The sequence below is a fragment of the Jaculus jaculus genome, chromosome 11 (genome assembly GCF_020740685.1).
Source record: "Jaculus jaculus isolate mJacJac1 chromosome 11, mJacJac1.mat.Y.cur, whole genome shotgun sequence".
NCBI lineage: Eukaryota > Metazoa > Chordata > Mammalia > Rodentia > Dipodidae > Jaculus > Jaculus jaculus.
Window position 1 is genome coordinate 25,287,126 of NC_059112.1, and position 19,244 is coordinate 25,306,369.

The 19,244-nt window shown below is 43.6% G+C and overlaps 1 protein-coding gene and 1 long non-coding RNA gene across 5 annotated transcripts in view; one reads left to right on the forward strand and one right to left on the reverse strand.

Annotated features, from left to right (window-relative positions):
- Ube2k (ubiquitin conjugating enzyme E2 K) overlaps positions 1-12,902 on the reverse strand; it is a 66,905-nt gene extending 54,003 nt beyond the window's left edge. The window contains exon 1 of one of the 2 annotated variants that reach the window (XM_045161555.1): positions 12,755-12,902. In XM_045161555.1, coding sequence (XP_045017490.1) covers positions 12,755-12,817 — 63 coding nt within the window. In that variant the 5' untranslated portion in view covers positions 12,818-12,902. The remainder of the gene's footprint in view (positions 1-12,754) is intronic. The other variant, XM_045161556.1, reaches the window with a different exon arrangement.
- Positions 12,903-13,175: 273 nt separating this feature from the next.
- LOC123453323 lies at positions 13,176-15,001 on the forward strand. 3 transcript variants are annotated; one of them, XR_006632733.1, is made up of 3 exons: positions 13,176-13,688; positions 13,868-13,988; positions 14,945-15,001. It is a non-coding gene; the product is annotated as an uncharacterized LOC123453323 (long non-coding RNA). The 3 variants fall into 3 exon arrangements; XR_006632732.1 differs by lacking the exon at positions 14,945-15,001 and adding an exon at positions 14,246-14,406; XR_006632734.1 differs by lacking the exon at positions 14,945-15,001 and adding an exon at positions 14,250-14,406.
- The last annotated feature ends 4,243 nt before the right edge of the window (positions 15,002-19,244 follow it).

Here is a 19,244-nt window from a genome sequence, read left to right on the forward strand (position 1 = left end):
CATGCTAGGGCACATGCACACTTGCACTCACACACATATATAACCACAGAAAGGAAGTGAACAGGGGCTAGAGAGATGGTTCAGTGGATAAAACACTTTGTTAGGAAAGCCTGAGTACCTGAGTTACATCCCCAGTACCCATCTAAATGCCAGCTGGGCACAGCAAGTCACCTATAAATCCCAGCATTCAACAGGCAGAGAAGGGGATCCCCTTAGCAAGGTAACAAACTAGACTAGCCAAATTGGCACGCACTGGGTTCAGGCTATGTACCCCACCTGAGTAAATGAGAAGTGGAAAAGACACCTGAAATAAACCTCTGGACTCAGTATGTACACACATGTGCTCCAACACACTTATGAACACACATATACACATATATTATACATCTACAACATAAACACATACATACACATGCAAAAAAAAATAACATTTTAGCAAAAAATAGTTGCATAAATGCCTATAATCTATAACTTTAAGAATGCAGAAAGGATACCAAGTTCCACGCCAGCTTGAACTGCAACATGAAAACCTACCTCAAAAAAACCAGGAGAGGGTTGGAGAGATGGCTTAGCGGTTAAGCGCTCGCCTATGAAGCCTATGGACCCCGGTTCGAGGCTCGGTTCCCCAGGTCCCACGTTAGCCAGATGCACAAGGGGGCGTGCGCGTCTGGAGTTCGTTTGCAGAGGCTGGAAGTCCTGGCGCGCCCATTCTCTCTCTCTCCCTCTATCTGTCTTTCTCTCTGTGTCTGTTGCTCTCAAATAAATAAATAAAAAATGAACAACAAAAAAAAAAAAAAAAAGCCAGGAGAGCTGGGAAGATGTATTAGCATTTAAGGCACTTGCCTGCAAAGTCAAAGGACCTAGGTTCAATTCCCCAGGACCCACGTAAACCAGATGCACAAATTGGCGCATGCAACTGGATTCATTTGCAGTGGATGGAGGCCCTAGCATGCCTATTCTTTCTCCCTCCCTCTCTCCCCCCCTGCTTTCTTCTCGGCCTCTCAAATAAATAAATAAATAATAAAATATTTTTTAAAAAGAGCCAGGAGTGGTGGCACATGCCTTTAATTCCAGGTCAGCCTGGGCTAGAGTAACACCCTACCTCAGGGGGAAAAAAAATTATATATATATATATATATATATGCATGCATACATATGTATGTATGTGTGTGTGTGTGTGTGTGTGTGTATTTAATTTTTTTTTGAGATGTCTCATGTACAGTAAGCTGGCTACAAACTTTCTATGAAACCAAGGATGGTCTTGAAGTCTTAATCTTCCTGTCTCCGTCTCCAAGTGCTGGAATTTCAGGTCTGTATCATCATGACTGGTGATATTTTTAAAATAAATGATTTGATCATGGTTTATTGTCTATAAACCATAGAAGTTGTCAATAAAAAGGGGGAGGAGCTAGAGAGATGGCGTAGCAGTTAAGTGCTTGCTTGTGAAGCCTAAGGACCCCGGTTCGAGGCATGATAGTCCAAGACCCACATTAGCCAGATGCACAAGGGGGCACACACGTCTGGAGTTCGTTTGCAGTGGCTGGAAGCCCTGGCGCGCCCATTCTCTCTCTCTCTCTCTGCCTCTTTCTCTCTCTGTCACTCTCAAATAAATAAATAAAAATGAACAAAAAAAGAATTTTAAACGGGGAGGGGGACTGGACACTGGGCGTGGTGGTGCATGTCTTTAATTCCAGTACTCAGGAGGCAGAGATAGGAGGATCACTGTGAGTTCAAAGCCACCCTGAGACTATATAGTAAATTCAGGTCAGCCTGGGCTACAGCAAGACCCTGGCTTGAAAAAAACAAAAAAGGGAATGGAGAGATGGGTTAACAATTAAGGTGCTTGCCTATGAAGCCTGAGGACCCAGATTCGATTCCCCAGTACCCACATTAAGCCAGATGCACAAGGTGGCACATATGGATCTGAAGTTAGTTTGCAGCATCCATTCTTTTTCTCAAATAAATAAAGTATTCAAAAGAAAAAAAATTTAAGATTTGGGGGGAGGATAGTATGTACAAAGGGTGTGCTATATAGACATGTTAGTGCAGATGTTTATGGCATGTCCACACCCATTCAGAGCCCAGAGGAAATTATTGGTGACCTCTTTTCACTCAACCCAGAGGAGCAGTTTGCTGGTCAGCAAGTCCCAGGGTACTAGATGTGCAGCCATCCATTCAGACGGGTGGTGGGGAACAAAACCAAAGCACTCTCAAGCCCTAATATTCATGCAGCAAGTGCTCATAACTGCTAATCCATCTCCAACCCCTTGTCAAAGGGGTTAAGGTCATTCTGTGAAAAGTTTCAAAATTAAAAGGATCCAGGCCTGGTGCTACACACCTGTAATCTCATCACTGAGGAAGCAGAAGTAGATCTCTGAGTTGCAGGCCAGCCTGAGACTACACAGTGAATTCCAGATCAGTCTAGACTACACTGAGGACCTACCTACACACACAAAACAAAACAAAGAAAAAACAGCGAGGCATAGTGGTACACATCTTTAATCCCGGGAAGCCTGGGCTAGGGAAAAAAAAAACATGGGGGAGGGGCTGGAGAGATGGCTTAGTGGTTAATGCATTTGCCTGCAAACCCTAAAGACCCAAGTTTGATTCCCCAGGACCCACATGAACCTGAAGCACAGGAAGGCAATGTGTCTGGAGTTCTTTTGTAGTGGCTAGAAGCCCTGGCATACCCACTGTGCTCTTTCTCTTTCTTTGCATCTGATTCTTTCTCTCTGCCTCTCTCATATAAATAAAATTTAACGTTTTTAAAAAATATTATTGCCGGGCATGGTGGAGCATGCCTTTAATCCCAGCACTCATGAAGCAGAGGCAGGAGAATCACCATGAGTTCAAGGCCACCCTGAGACTACATAGTTAATTCCAGGTCAGCCTGGACCAAAGTGAGACCCTACCTCAAAAAAACAAAATAAATAAAAAATCATTATTTTTGCCCAAACATAGTTAAACTAGCCAGGTGGATGTAGTGGCACATCCCTTTAATCTGAGCACTAGGGAGGCAGTGTTAGGAGGATCATGTGAGTTCATGGCCAGGCTAGGACTACAGAATGAGTTCCAAATCAGGCTGGGCCTCATACAGTGATATTAACTTGGGGTAAAAAAAATCCTGGGCTAGAGAGACGGGTCAGTGGTTTAGGTGCTTGCTTGCAAAGCCTAAAGGCCCAGGTTCAACTCCCTTGTACCCACATAAAACCAGATGCACGCATCTGGAATTCCTTTTTTTTTTTTTGGTTTTTCGAGGTAGGGTCTCACTGTGGTCCAGGCTGACCTGGAATTAACTCTGTAGTCTCAGGATGGCCTTGAACTCATGGCAATCCTCCTACCTCTGCCTCCCGAGTGCTGGGATTAAAGGCGTGCGCCACCACGCCCAGCTTGGAATTCTTTACAGCACCAGAAAGCCCTGGTGCAACCCCCTCCCTCTCCTCTCTCTTGCAAATAAATAAATTTTTAAAAATGTTTAAACATAGTGAAGCTAATATGTGATATAAGAAACAGAAATAGCAGGCTGGAGCAATGGCTTAGCGGTTAAGCACTTGCCTGTGAAGACTAAGATACCCTGGTTTGAGGCTCCATTCCCCAGGACCCAATGTTAGCCAGATGCACAAGGGAGTGCATGCGTGTGAAGCTTGTTTGCAGTGGCTAGAGTGCCCATTCTCTCTCTCTGCCTCTTTCTCTGTGTCTGTTGCTTTCAATATAAAATAAATAAATGAACAAAAAAAATTTTAAAAAGAAAGAAATAGCCAGGTGTGGTAGCACACACCTTTAATGCCAGCACGAGACTCGTGAGGAGAAGCAGCAGAAGGATCACTGTGAGTGTGAAGCCACCCTAAGATTGCATAGTGAATTCCAGGTCGGCTGAACTAGATGTCTACCTCAAAAAAAAAAAAAGAGGGCTGGAGAGATGGCTTAGCGGTTAAGCGCTTGCCTGTGAAGCCTAAGGACCCCGGTTCGAGGCTCGGTTCCCCAGGTCCCACGTTAGCCAGATGCACAAGGGGGCACACGCATCTGGAGTTCGTTTGCAGAGGCTGGAAGCCCTGGCGTGCCCATTCTCTCTCTCTCTCCCTGTATCTGTCTTTCTCTTTGTGTCTGTCGCTCTCAAATAAATAAATAAATAATTTAAAAAAAAAAAGAGAGAGAGAGAGAGAGAGAGGGAGGAAGGGAAAGAGGGAGGGAGGCAGGGAGGGAGGGAGGGAGGGAGGGAGAGGAGGAGGGAGGAAGGGGAGAAAATAGTAAAAATAAGTGAACATGGAGTTCCTGTTGTGCTGGTAATATTCTGTTTCATGATTTGGGTGCCAGTTATATGCTATATATATTTACTTTGATATATAAAAGGGTGTTGGGCTGAAAAGGTTAGGACATTTGCTTGCAAAGCCAAAGGACCCAGGCCTGATATCCAGTACCTACATAAAGCCACATGCATGGTGCATGCATCTGGAATTCATTTGCACTGGCTAAAGACCCTGGCATGTCCATTCATTCTCTCTCAAATAAACAAAATATAAGAATAATGAAGAAAAGAGTGTTTAACTACAAGAAAACAAGACACAATTCCACAACTATGTTTGCCTACAGAAAAGCTGCACAAACTTTCTGTTTTAAATAGGTAAATGTGCCAGGCATAGTGGCACACGCCTTTAATCCCAGCACTCAGAAGGCAGAGGCAGGGAGTTTGAGGCCACCCTGAGACTACATAGTGAATTCCAGGTCAGCCTGAGCTAGAATGAGACCCTACCTTGAAAAACAACAATAAAAATATAAAATGTATTTCTTTTTTCCTTTTCCTTCGCCCAACACCAGACAGTCTCTTGTAGCTCAAGCTGGCCTGGAACTCACTAGTAGATGGTCTTGAACTCCTGATCTTGCCTCCACTTTCCCAGTGCTGGGATCAGACATGCTGCCACACAACACTGAGGTAAGCCTTTCTTTTTTTTTTTTTTTTTGTTCATTTTTATTTATTTGTTTGAGTGTGACAGAGAAAGAGACAGAGAATGGGCGCGCCAGGGCTTCTAGCCACTGTAAATGAACTCCAGACGTGTGTGCCCCCTTCTGCATCTGGCTGACGTGGGACCTGGGGAACCGAGCCTCGAACCGGGGTCCTTAGGTTTCACAGGCAAGTGCTTAACCGCTAAGCCATCTCTCCAACCCAAGCCTTTCTTTTAGAATACCATTCAAGAACCTTTTCCGTATCTGCAGAAAACTCCAAGGTCTTAATTCTTCGCACCAAGCACTAGCTATAGCACTGCCAGCCCTAGTGCTGGAAACAGAAGCCATAAAGATGGAGGAGGACCAGAAGCCCAGGTCATCATCACCCTCACAGCTCATGGAACAAGCTTCAAAAATGGGGGAGGGGAGATGCCTCAGCAGTTAAAGGTGCTTGTTTGCAAAGCCTGAGGGCCTGGGTTCAATTCCCAAGCCACCTGCATAATGTCAGACAGGCGCCCACAGGCTTTTCTTTATTTTTTTCCAATATTTTTATTTATTTACTTGAGAGAGAGAGAGAAAAAATGGGCATGCAAGGGCCTTCAACTACTGCATACAAACTTGAGACACCTGGACCCCCTTGTACATCTGGCTAACATGGGTCCTGGGGAATGGAACCTGGGTCCTTTGGCTTTGCAGGCAAATGTCTTACCCGCTAAGCCATGCTTCCAGTCCTCACAGGCTTTCTTTTCTTTTACTTGTAGCAGCAAGAGACTCTGGCACAGTCATACATACATGTGTACACACGCACACACGTAAATAAAATTTTAAAAAGAGGGAAACAAGTAGGGCTTGGTGGCACACACCTTCAATCCCAACACTCAGGAGGCAGAGGCAAGAGGACTGCTCTGATTTCAAGGTCAGCCTGGGACTATACAGTGAGTTCCAGGTCAGCTGAGCTAGAGACCCTAACTGGAAAGAAAGAGAGAGAGAGAGAGGGGGGGGGGGGGGGGGGAGGGAGGAGGGAGGAAGGGAGGGAGGAAGGGAAAGAGCGAGCGAGCAAGCAACCAAGCAAACAAAAAGCTCCAAGCTACTTCACTACTTTTTTTCGGGGGCGGGGGAGGGACTCAAGGTGGGGTCTCTCTAGCTCAGGCTGACCTGGAATTCACTATGTAGTCTCAGGGTGGCCTCGACCTCTGCTTTCCAAGTGTTGAGATTAAAGGTGTGTGGCACAACGCCTGGCTACTTTACATTTTTTGTAACCTGTCCATCCTTAGTATTTATACATTTCATATACTTAATAGTCTTACAGATTATTCTAAAGAGTTCTGTCTATAGCAGTAGTTCTCAACATCTGGCAGTCAGGAGACATTTTAGTTGACACAACTGGTAAGGGACAAGCAGATTTGGCAGGAATAAGGGCATCCAGTGTTAAGAGGTCTGTGATGCTAATAAACATCTTGCGATGAAGAGGAGAGTAGATCTCAACAAAGAACTATTTATCTGCCTAAAATGTCAGTTAAAATACTATACCTAAAGATATCAAAACACTGTCTTCTAGATGTTTATAGCCACTTCTAAGTAGAATAATCTAGATCAAATATATTACACTGATAAATCTGAAAATGATAAAACAATATAAATCTAAAGGAAAACTTAAACATATATAAAAATAATTATCATGAAACTAAATTTATGCCATGGATTTAAACGTTCCCTATGAGAATACTAGAAAATGTCAGCAAAATGCAAGAATCATAAGCATGAAATAAAAACGAGATTATGTACACTCACTGAGCTTCAAATTGAAAAATACTTTTATGTTGAAATATAAGTAAATCTCAAATTATAAGCACACCTTAATGAATTTAGACATTAAACTAGTTTGTGCATAAATTTCTTAGCCAGTAATACAAACTAGACCCAATATTTTTGCATAATTGAACTATGCCTATCCTTGGCAAGTTATGACTGTGGTGTTGTATTAGCAAATCCCAGCTTCAAAGCTGGGGCTGGAGAGGTAGCTGAGCGGTTAAAGGCCTTGCATATAAGCCTGACAGCCAAGGTTCAATCCCCCAGTACCCATTTAAAACCAGATGTACATGTCTGAAGTTCATTTGCAGTGGCAACAAACACTCTCTCTTTGCAAATAATCAAAAATAAAAATAAAAATAAAAATAAAGCCCGGTATGGTGGTACACACATTTAATCCCAGCACTTGGGAAGCAGAGTAGGCAAATCACCATGAGTTCAAGGCCGCCCTGAGACTACATAGTGAATTCCAGGTCAGCCTGGGCCAGAGTGAGACCTACCTCAAAAAAAACTAAATAGATAAAATAAATTTTTTTAAAAAAGAAAGAAACAGGAAACAGGAAAAACAAACCTATAGGACCAGAGAGAGGGCTTAGTGGTTAAGGCTCTTGCCTGCAAAGCCTAAGGACCCATGTTCAACTTTCCAGATCCCATGTAAGCCAGACATACAAGGTGATGCCACTTCTCTCACCCTCATTAAAAAAATGCCAGAAGTGTTGGGGGGGGGGGGGTCCTGGAGAAGATGGCTTAGCAGTTAAAGTGTTTGCCTGCAAAGACAAAGGACCCAGGCTCGATTCCCAGGACTCACATAAGCCAGATGCAAAAGGACTTTGTTTGCAGTGGCTGGAGGCCCTGGTGTACCTCCTCCCTCAAATAAATAAATAAATAATATTGTTAAATACCCCCAAAAGCTACATATTTACAAATAACTTCTCTGAACCTTAATTTTCTTACCTAAGAAATACTAATTCTAACTCAAAGACTTATTTTTAAGAGTTAGAATTAGGGAAGGGCATGGTGGCACATGCCTTTAATCCCAGCACTTTGAAGGCAAAGGTAGGTGGATCATCATGAGTTTGAGGCCACCCTTAAGACTACATACTGAATTCCAGATCAGCCTGGGCTAGAGAGCAAGACCCTGCCATGAAAAGTCAAACAAAAAGGTTAGAATTAGGGAAAAAAGAAGAAAAACAGCAAATTGATTTAGGGGCTAGAGAGGTGACTTAGTGGTTTAGGCGCTTGCCTGTGAAGCCTAAGGACCCAGACTTGATTCCCCAGTACCCACGTAATCCAGATGCACAAGGTGGTGCATGCTCCTGGAGTTACTTTGCAATAGACAGAGATCCTGGTGTTCCCATATTCTCTTTCTTTCTGTCTCTCAAGTACATGAAAAAAAAAAATTTGTTAGAATAAGTAGTAGTGTATAAATGACAGAAGCACTTTATATGGCTGTTTAAAAGCAGTAGTTGGTAGTAATAATACAACCCATGAATAAAAAAAATGATGGCTTAAGATGTTGATTCCCGCATTCAATAATTCATCTATTTAACTTGACTCACAGAATAAATGTACATTAGAACGTCCATTACTAGCAACTCAACTCTGAGCCATTACTTAAAATTCAGTCATATTTTAAAGAGTATCTGAGGGCTGGAGAGATGGCTTTGCATTTAAGGCACTTGCCTATGAAGCTTAAGGACTCAGATTTGATTCTCTAGTACCCACATAAAGCCAGATGCACAAGGTGGTGCACGTGTCTGGAGTTCATTTGCAGTGGCTAGAGGCCGTGCCATGCCCATTCTCTCCCCCTCTCTCAAATAAACAAACAAACAAACAAACAAACAAACAAACAAACAAACGTATCTGAGGGGCTGGAGAGATGGCTTAGCAGTTAAGGTGCTTGCCTGCAAAGCCAAAAGACCTCAGTTCGATTCCCAAGAATCCAGGTAAGCCAGATGCACAAGGTGACTCATGCATCTGGAGTTTGTTTGCAGTGGCTAGAAGCCCTGGCATGCCCATTCTCTCTCCCTCTTTCTCTCTTTCCCTCTTTCAAATAAACAAAAATAAAAATAAATTAAAAAAAAAAGAATATCTGAAAGATAAAAGACCAATTCCCAAAGTTTTTATTTATTTGAGATGGGGGGGGCAGAGAGTATGGGCATGCCAGGGCGTTTAGCCACTGCAAATGAATTCCAGATGTATACACCATCATGTGTATCTGGCTTGCATGGGACCTAGAAAATCGAATCTGAATCCTTAAGACTTCACAAGCAGGTGCCTAAACTACTAAGCCGTCTCTCCAGCCCACCATCTTTTAAAAATAATTTCATTTATTTATTTGAGATAGAGAATGAGGCAGATAGAGAAAGAATGTACATCAGGTCCTCAGCCACATGTGCCACCTTGTGCACCTGGCTTTATGTGGGTACTGGGAAACCAAACTAGTGCCTCAATGGCTAAGACATCTCTCCAGCCCCCAAATACTATCATATGAAAGAGGTGTAGATGGTCCTTTATGTCACTTAGTAAGAGCATTCGCATGACTCAAAACCCAAAGATGGTCTATACCCTATGCCCAGACATCCAACTCCAATACACAGTAGTAGTTATATCATTATTCACAAATTCTATCACCTACACTAGTAATTACATGCCTTGTTTGCTATGAATGGTGACATCCTCCCTGCTGTTCTGCTGTTCATTTTTCAAGTTAATCTTAGAAACGGAATTTTAAGTGACACACTTCAAGAATGGCCACTTATAAACTTCTTAGGACCACAATTCAAAAAATTTCAACCAGTGGTGGGCGCGGTGGCACATGTCTTTAATCCCAGCACTAGGGAGGCAGAGGAAGGAGGATCGTCATGAGTTCAAGGCCACCCTGAGACTACATAGTGAGTTCCAGGTCAGCTTGAGCTAGAGTGAGACCCTACCTCCAAAAACCAAAAAAAAAAAGTTTTCAACAGGGCAGGAGAGATGGCTTAGTGGCAAAGGCATTTGCCTGTGAAGCCTAAGGACCTAGATTCAATTCCCAAGTACCCACATAAGCCAGATGCACAAAGGGATGCACATGTCTGGAGTTCATTTGTAGTGGCTGGAGGTCCTGGGGCGCCCATTCTCTATCTACCTCTCTCTCTCAAATAAATAAAGAAAAAAAAAGTCAACTATCTTTAAAAGCACTTAAGATATAGGGCCAAAACTAAGTCATTAAATTAACCAAAATTCTTAAGTGAATAAGTTCTACCTTGGTACACTGGAGATTGACAGGTGATATGATGACTGCTCGATCAGCCATTCAAATTAATACATTTTTCACTGGGGTTGGGCATTTAGCTCAGTGGATGAGCACTTACTTGCCTAGCAAGCACAAGGCTCTGGGTTTGGTCCTGGGTGGGGAGGGGGGAAAAAAAAATCACACAACAAAATAATACATTTCAAGGCCAGGCAAGGTGGCACAAGCCTTTATCCCAGCACTCAGGAAGCAGAGGTAGAAGGACCACCATGAGTTCTAGGTCATCCTGAAACTACACACTGAATTCTTGGTCAGCCTGGACTAAGCAAGACCAATACCTCCAGGGGGGCTAGAAAGAAAGAAAAAAAGAAAGAAAGAAAGAAAAAGAAAGAAAGAAAGAAAGAAAGAAAGAAAGAAAGAAAGAAAGAAAGAAAGAAAGAAGGAAAATAATACACTTCAAACCAGGCATGCATTCACTATATAGTCTCAGGGTGACCTCAGGGTTGTTTTTTGTTTTTTTTTTTTTTTTTTTTTTAAAAAAAAAAAAGCTGTTTGTTTGTTGGCCCAGCATGGTGGTGCAGGCCTTTAATCCCAACACTCAGGAGGCACAGGTAAGAGGATCATGGTGAGTTCGAGGCCACCCTAAGAATTACAAAGTGAATTCCAGGTCAGCCTGAGCTAGAATGAGACCATACTTCAAAAAAAAAAAAAGCTATTTGCTGGTTATATTTTCTATAAGATTATATTATCTGACCTTTTTTCTAAATGGTCTCTCCAACTACTTTCCTGTAGTGAGTTTCTTCCCAGTTTATAAAGGTACTATTCCTAAACAACTTGTCTGCATTTCCTGTTTTCTTCCTCAAAATCAATGTAACACTTAAACAATAGTATTATTATAGTACACATTCAAGTTCTGGTAACCTTCAACTTAAATACTTAGAATACCACGGTCAAATGACCTTCTATAAAGCATATGCCATATGGATTATCAGAACAGTAGCAACAATGTTAATTAAAAAATTAAGGCATTAAAAGTCTATTAAGTTTTGGGCTTATAAAACCTAATTATGAAAGAAATGTTTTAGGCTGTAGGAGACAATTTAGCTGTATTCTTTCAGTAAGACTCTGTCAACAATTACATATTACATTTGCTTATTAAACAAAAAAGTTAAAATCATTGTTATAATGTATGTGACCACCGACATTTGTGCTCTATTTCTGCATTGTACCACAAAAATACTAAGTCATCCTTCCATTCAGAATTTTGGCAAATGAACAAATACAGAGGTCAGAGTTCATACACATGCTCTGTAAAACAGCATTACTTATAGATTACTATATTCACGGAGTCTGTTAATATTCCAATTTGTAAATTTTAAATTACTTTCTTCCTGTACACTTGGATAGACAGGATGAGCTACAGACTCAGTGGCATAAATAAAGGTTAAGTGCTATCAGGTTTATGTCAATTACTCATCTCTTGAAATACCTTATTTCACAAATCATTATCCACATGATCAAAGTACAAATCATAAGAAAATTTTTTTTCAATAATGTATGTGAACTTTGAAAAGAAATTATTTTCAGCTTTTTCTTAAATCCAATCATAGAAAACTTGACACTTATTGATTTGGGTGTGAAAAGTTGTACTACTTGCACAGCTGAATCAAATTATTGGACCATTTTGAGTACCTCATATAAATCATAAATGTGGTCAGTACTGATGTGTTTTAATTCTGCAGGACTCATAAACAAAACGAGAATATTTAAAAAACAACAAACATGCTATTTTTTTTTATATATATCAGGATAACCCTAACTCAATTAGGAAATATCACAATGTATTTGGTGAACTCCCTTGTTTTTAGTAGGCCTGTTTTTCAAAAGCAAGGCTCAAGTTAACTGTGAAGGGGACATCATAATGAAGTTTCAAGGCACAACACAAGTCACAGAGGCATTGTCTTGGGACAGGCTCTCTGATAGGTGACTTGTAAACAGTATTGTGAAATAAGCTACTCTCACACTCCATGATCTTCCTGGCTCAAAATATGATTCAATACACCCAACAACTTGCCTTGAACCACTCAAAAAGCTTTAGATGTCAATCAAGGGGACGGGGGGAGGGTGGGTCAGCGGGAAGGTGAACATAATCTAATTTGGAATCAACTTCCTCATCCCCGCGTAAAAATTCCCTCACGACCCTCCTTCCCAAGTCAGTAGACACTGCCTATTATGTCCCCATCGGCCTCCCAACATGTTACTTAGGAGACAGTAAATCGGAACCGTCCTTCTCCCTTCATCCACACCTAAAGGCCAAGACAGGACAGTCCAGGCCTGGCTGGCAATAACCCGGAATATCCCCCCTAAAAGTGTGGGGGTGGGGGTGGGGATGGCCAGAGAGCTGCGCGGCTTCGGGGATCCAGTTACCACCTCTCCCCTTCCCCCAACCCACTTCCCGGGTTTTCTGGGGCTCGGCCTGCTCCTTTTCTCCCTCCCTCCTTCCCTGCCCCCTCCCTCCTTCCCTGCCAGGCGCGGCCGCCGCCTCGGGGCTCCCCCGCCGACCAGCGTCGCCCCCAAAACCCCGCTCGTCTCCGGGCCCACCCGCCAGCGATCCCGGGGCACGGGGGAGACGAGGCCGCAGGGAGAACCCCCGCGGGCCTCCGGGGATGTGGGGGGGAGGACCCTTCCCGCCCCCCCCCCCCGGGAGGGTGACCGAAGATGGGGTGTGGGGTACAGAGAGGCTGTCCGGGGAGGGAGGGGCTCATGCCTGACCTCCTCGCTCTTCAGCACCTCCTTGAACTCCCGCTTGATCCGCTGCACCGCGATGTTGGCCATGGCTCTGCCCGCAGCTGATTCGTACCCGCAGCCGCCTCCTCCGCCACCGCTACGACCACCGCCACCGCCGCCACCTCTCTCTCCTCCACCGCCTCCTCTCCCCCCTCGGTGATTCAGACCGGAGCGCACACACGCACACACGGACGCTGCTGCCACTTGCCGCCCCCGCCGCCGTCGCCGCCGCCGCCGCCGCCGCCGCGTTCCCCCCTCACTGTGGAATCACCTCCGCGCCCGGCCACCAAAATGGCGCCGGGGCCGCGCATGCGCACGGCGCTGACCCGGCTGGGCGGCGCAGCCGCTCCTGGGAGAGAGCTTTTCCCACAAGTCTCCGCGCCGCCGTGGCTCCGCCCTGGCCGGCGTCTGGGAGCCGGAGGGTGCGGCTTCCGCCGCTGGGTCAGCCGTTCTTTTTCTACTTCTACTTCTTCTTCGCGTCTGGGTCTTTGCAGATCCTCCTTTTACCTTCCCCTCGCGCCTCGTTCTCTCCCGCGCTTGCTGCGACGGGACTTTCCAGCATCCCTCACTTTCCCATCGCGGCCTCCGATCCGCAGCGGCGGGCCGAGCTGGCGAATGGCTGCCGAGCCACCTCCCAGGGTCTAGTCTAGTGGGGGAGGGGGGGAAACAGACCCCGAAACTCGAGCCCCGGCCCAGCGTAGGCTGGGGAAGAAAAAAAAAAAAAAATCAATCCACTGTCATAGCATTGTGTTGTTGTTCTAGACACATTATCACGCCACTTTGTGATTAGGTTATCTCGAGGATTATATGGTAATGGTTTTGAAGCCCCACTTGGGTTGTACATCCGACAGGTGATATTCCTTGGAGAGGCCTGTGGGGGAGTTGAAAAGCCAGATGTTGGTCTTCGGTCTATTTAAAGGTAATTGGTGCCCCAGCTGTGGAACTTTAAACCAAGACAAACAGAGGTAGTCTTCAAACCTCAGTGTGCATCAGATTCCCTGGAGAGGTTGTTAAAAAGATAGCTGGACACCATCCCTGGAGTGTAGGGTGGGCCTAAAAGATTTGTTTCTAACCATCTCCCTGCTGCTTTTGTTTCAGGGGCCACATTATTAAGATGGGCTAAATTAGGCCGGGCCTGGTGACGCGAGCCTTTAATCCCAGCATTCTGGAGGATTGCCGTGAGATCGAAGCCACCCTAAGACTACTTAGTGAATTCCAGGTCAGCCTGAGCTAGAGTAAGACCCTACCTCGAAACTAACCCCCCCCCAAAAAAAGGATTTGCTAAATTAATGCATGTGGAAACTTGTATATATTAAAGTGGAAAATGAGAGATAGAAGCTCCCTTGGGACTGGTTCTGGAAGGGACTTGCTTTACATCCAACTAGGACCTACAAAAGGTGTTTGGTGCTGGCTATCACCTGCCACTCATGTAGTAAATTAAGAGAAGAAAAGTATTTATTGTTTTTTTTTTTAAAGGCAGGGTCACATTCTAGCCTAGGCTGACTTGGAACACTATAGCTCAGGCGAGCTTCGAACACACAGCAGTCCTCCTACTTCAGCCATCTGGAGTGATGGGAAGCCTAAGGACCCCGATTCGAGGCTCGTTTCCCCAGGACCCACGTTAGCCAGATGCACAAGGGGGCGCATGCATCTGGAGTTTGTTTGCAGAGGCTGGAAGCCCTGGAGCACTCTTTCTATCTCTCTGCCTTTCTCTCTCTCTCAAAATAATTACAAAAATAAAATTTAAAAAAAGAACATTAACCTTTGTGGGGTGTAGTGGCGCACAGCTTTAATCTGAGCACTCAGGAGAAAGAGGTAGAAGGATCAGCATTAGTTCAAAGCCACCTTGAGACTACAGAGTGAATTCTAGGTCATCCTGGGCTACAGTGAGACCCTACCTCAAAAAATAAAACAATTAAAAAAAAAAACAGACTGTATTCCTGAGCATGACACATGAGGTTGTCTTCCAGCTTCCACGTGCACAGGCACAAATGTTCACACACACAAAGAATATCAGCGTCTTGGTCTGTCTGTAGTTGAGTGGCGTTTGGTCGTCAGTGAAGTGAGAGAAATATACAACAGTACAGCTGAGTTTTTCCCATAAACCTAAATTTATTCAATTTTTAGATTCTGAGTTTCAAATGTTACATTTTGATTTTTTTTTTTTCTTTTTAGGGATGTAATGTCTGCTGGTATCTGGCTAGATGTATATACTATGTTCACCAAACTGCCCAGTAAGCACTTCTCTTAATGTTCCATATATTAATACTACTCTCACTTTTGGTAGAGAAGCTTTTCTTTTCAGATGGCAGTGACCTTGGGATGCCTCAGAAGGCACCATGGTGCTGAAAAGAAGTGACAGAGGAGTGTTCAACACTACAAAATCTCTATCACACCTTCCAAGGCTCAGGGTCTATTGCAGAAGAGGTGGCGGAAAGAATGTAAAAGCCATAGGAAGGTTAGGACTCCTTACAACGTGCTCCCCCCAAACATAAAGTGGCCTGGATATCCATGACCTCACAGTGCCTGACCCTACCTACACAAGACCCTCATAATAGGAAGAAAAGATCATGACATCAAAATAAAACACTGATTGAGAGGGAGAGGGGATATGATGGAGAGTGGAGTTTCAAAGAGGAAAGTGGGGCTTGAGGAGGGAGGGAATTACCATGGGTTATTGTCTACTATTATGGAAGTTGTCAATAAAGATAAATAAATAATGTAAAAAGAAGAAATCCAGTGAAGGAGAATTAGGGAGGGGAAAAATGGAAGGTGGTGGGAAAGGATTATAACCATGATATGTTATCTATCTGTATGAAATTGTCAATAAAATTTTTAAAAATTGGGCTGGAGCAGTGGCTTAGTGGTTAAATCACATACCTGTTAAGCCTGAGGACCCAAGTTCAAATCTCCAGTTCCCACATAAACCAGATGCACAAGGTGGCACGTGCATCTGGAGTTCATTTGCAGTGGCTAGAGGTCCTGGTGTGCCCATTCTCTCTCACACACACTCTCTGTCCCTTCCTCTGTCTCAAATAAAGAAATAAAAGTTTTTTAAAAAATTTTAAGTAAATTATACTGGGTAGGTGTGATATCCCAAGCCCTAATCCCAGCACTTGAGAGGTAGAGGTAGATGGATAGCTGTGAGTTCAAGGGCAGCTTGGGACAATGAATTCAGGTCAACTTTGGCTAGACTGAGACCCTACCTCGAAAAAAAAAAGTAAATTATATGCTTTTGGTCCTCAGGGGTAATTTGAATAGAACATTTTGGGTTGATAAGGGTGTGATTTAAGGAGTGCGCTCCTTTCCTGTTTACTTCATCAGTAAAATTATAATTTATTAGTATATTATAAATGTGGCTATTATAATGAGGTGTGTACCAGCCTTCAGGAGGCTGGAACAGAAGGATTATGAGTTGGTGGTCATCCTGGGAGCAACCACCAGGGCTTGTTCTAAAGGAAATTTCTTAAACTACTGTAGGAAACGAGGGGATTTATTTATTTATTTACTTGAGAGAAAAAGAGAATGGGCATGCCAGGACCTCTAGCCACTGAGAAGGAACTCCAGATGCATGTGCCATCTTGTGCGTCTGGCTTACATTGGTCCTGGAGAATCAACCTGGGTCTTTTGGCTTTGCAGGCAAATGCCTTAACCACTAAGCCATCCCTCCAATCCAAGACGGGAGGATTTTTTTATTCCAGTTCTTTCCCATGCTGGATCTGTGGGAAGCTTTGGCTTCTTCAGCTGTGGAATAATGGGCTTGTTTTGGATAATTTTTTGAGACTTAAATGTCCAAAGTTCTGAAGCATCATCTCAAAACAGTTCCACCAGGCGTCATGGCGCACGCCTTTAATCCCAGTGCTCAGGGGGCTGAGGTAGGAGGATTGCTGTCAGTTAGAGGCCAGCCTGGAGCTACAGAGTGAGTTGCATGTCAGTCTTGGCGAGAGTGAAACCCAATCTTGACAAATCCAAAACAAAAAACATTCCCTTAAGTGGCCTGACAAAATTATGAACTAGTAGCAGAGCCCCCTAGTGGTGAATCGTAAGCACACAGGTCATGGTACAAAAGCTGTTTCTATGAGGTAAACCAAGTACTGCTATCAGGAGTTGTACTAGTACACGTAAAATAATTTATTTTGAGCTATGAGAAAGGTTTTAAATACTTTTTACCACACTTCAATCTTCAATCTTAACCTTGGAACTTCAAAGAAACTCAGATATATATAATTTTTGGTACTGGAGAATTGAACCTAGGCTCTGTGCATGCTAAGCATGCTATACCACCAATGAGCTACGCCAGCAAGGTTTTGTGTGTATGTGTTTATTTGTACAAGGTCTCACTATATAGTCCTGCCTGACTACAAACGTGAATTCCTTCTGACTCAGCCTATCAGGTGTTGGCATTACAGACAGGTGTCACCACACATGGATGAGGTAATATTTAAATACAAGTAATCATTAACTCTGCAAAGCCACATCTTGGAATTCATTCTGTAAACATTCAAGATATTGAAACAACTGCCTATTAACTGATGAGAATGTTAAGGTATTTTAAGCGAATAAAAGGACCCCTGGGGCTGGAGAGATGCCTTAGTGGTTAAGCACTTGCCTGTGAAGCCTAAGGACCCAGGTAAGCCAGATGCACAGGTGGCACATGCATCTAGAGTTCATTTGCAGGGGCTGGAGGCTCATTCTTTCTCTCTCTCTCTCCCTCTCTCTCTCTCTCTCTCTCTCTCTCTCTCTCTCTCTCTCTGTTGCTATTAAATAAAAATAAGTAATTTTTTTTTAAAGACCACCTTTTTTTTTGTTTTGTTTTTCAAGGTTGGGTCTCACTCCAGCTCAGAATGACCTGGAATTCACTATGTAGTCTCAGGATGGCCTCGAACTCATGGCGCTCCTCCTCCCTCTGCCTCCCGAGAGCTGGGATTAAAGGTGTGTGCCACCACGCCCCGCTTATGGGAACCTTCTTAAGTGCACTTTGGTATCCTAGGTTGGATCATAAAACCAAAAAAAACATAGCTAGTGACATTGGAATAATTGCATAATGGCATGAGTAGCAGTGTTAGTTGTTCTTGTAATTAGCATAGCAATGCTAATTTCGTAGTTGTGACATAGCATCATGGTTGTGTAAGAGGATCACATTTGAAGAAGGTGAGTAAAGAATATACAGGAATCTCTACTGTCTTTGGAACTTGTCTGTACATCAAAAATTATTCTACTCCCAGCGAACTACCTCCTTGAATGAGGCTCACCTCACAACAATGCCATCAAATTATGACTCCAGGGCTGGAGAGATGGCTTAGTGGTTAAGGTGTTTGCCTGCAAAGCCAAAGGTCCCTGGTTCGATTCCCTAGGACCCATGTAAGCCAGATGCACAAGGGAGCACAGGTACCTGGAGTTCGTTTGCAGTGGCTGAAGGCCCTGGCACACCCATTCTGTCTCTTTCTTGTCTGTCAAATAATAAATAAATAAATAATTATAACTCCATGAATACACTAATCTGATTTATGATCAGTTGCTTCATAATAACTGTATTCACCAATTGGGGGTAAATCTTCCAACACATGAACCTTTTGGCAGAAAGACACTTCATATCCAAACTGAGCACTAGGCAATCCCTGCTGTGTATAATTACCACCATATATGTGACAAGAAAGAAATGTGTTTGCGAATCCTTAAAGTAACACTGAAAAAATACATAAGAAATGGAACAGTGGCTATCTTTGAGAAAAGAACTTAATGTGTTTAGGCATTGCAAAATAGGAGAATCTTCACCATGTATCTTTTTATTTCTATTTATTTATTTTGGTTTTTTGAGGTAGGGTCTCACTGTAGCCCAGGCGGACCTGGAATTCACTCTGTAGTCTCAGGCTGGCCCCAAACTCATGGCGATCCTCTTACCTCTGCTTTCCAAGTGCTGTGATTGAAGGCAAGTGCCACCACACCCAGCACTCACTTTATATCTTGTATATATATTTTTAAAATATTTATTTATATTTATTAATTTGAGAGAGAGAAATAGACAGGGAGAGAGAGAGAAGGAAAGAGAGAGAATAAGCATGCCAGGACCTCCACCCACTGCAAATGAGCTCCGGATGCGTGTGCCCCCTTGTGCATCTATCTGGCTTACGTGGATCCTGGGGAATACAACCTGGATCCTTTGGCTTTGCAGTCAAGCACCTGAACCTCTAAGCCATCTCTCCAGGCCTTGAATACATTTTTTGTTTGTTGCTTTATATGTAGCAATCTTCTTACCAAAACCTGTCAGTGTGCTGAGATTTTAGACATGTTCTTCCACACCCAGCTGGATTATGCTATGTGCTTCTCAATTAAATGGAAAAAAAGGGGTTGAGGGTATGGATTAGTGGTTACAGATGTGTGCTAGCAAAGCGTGCCAACCACTGTTCCATTCCCCAATACCCATGTAAAGCCCGATGCACAAAGTGATTCATGCATCTGGAGTTCCTTTGCAGCA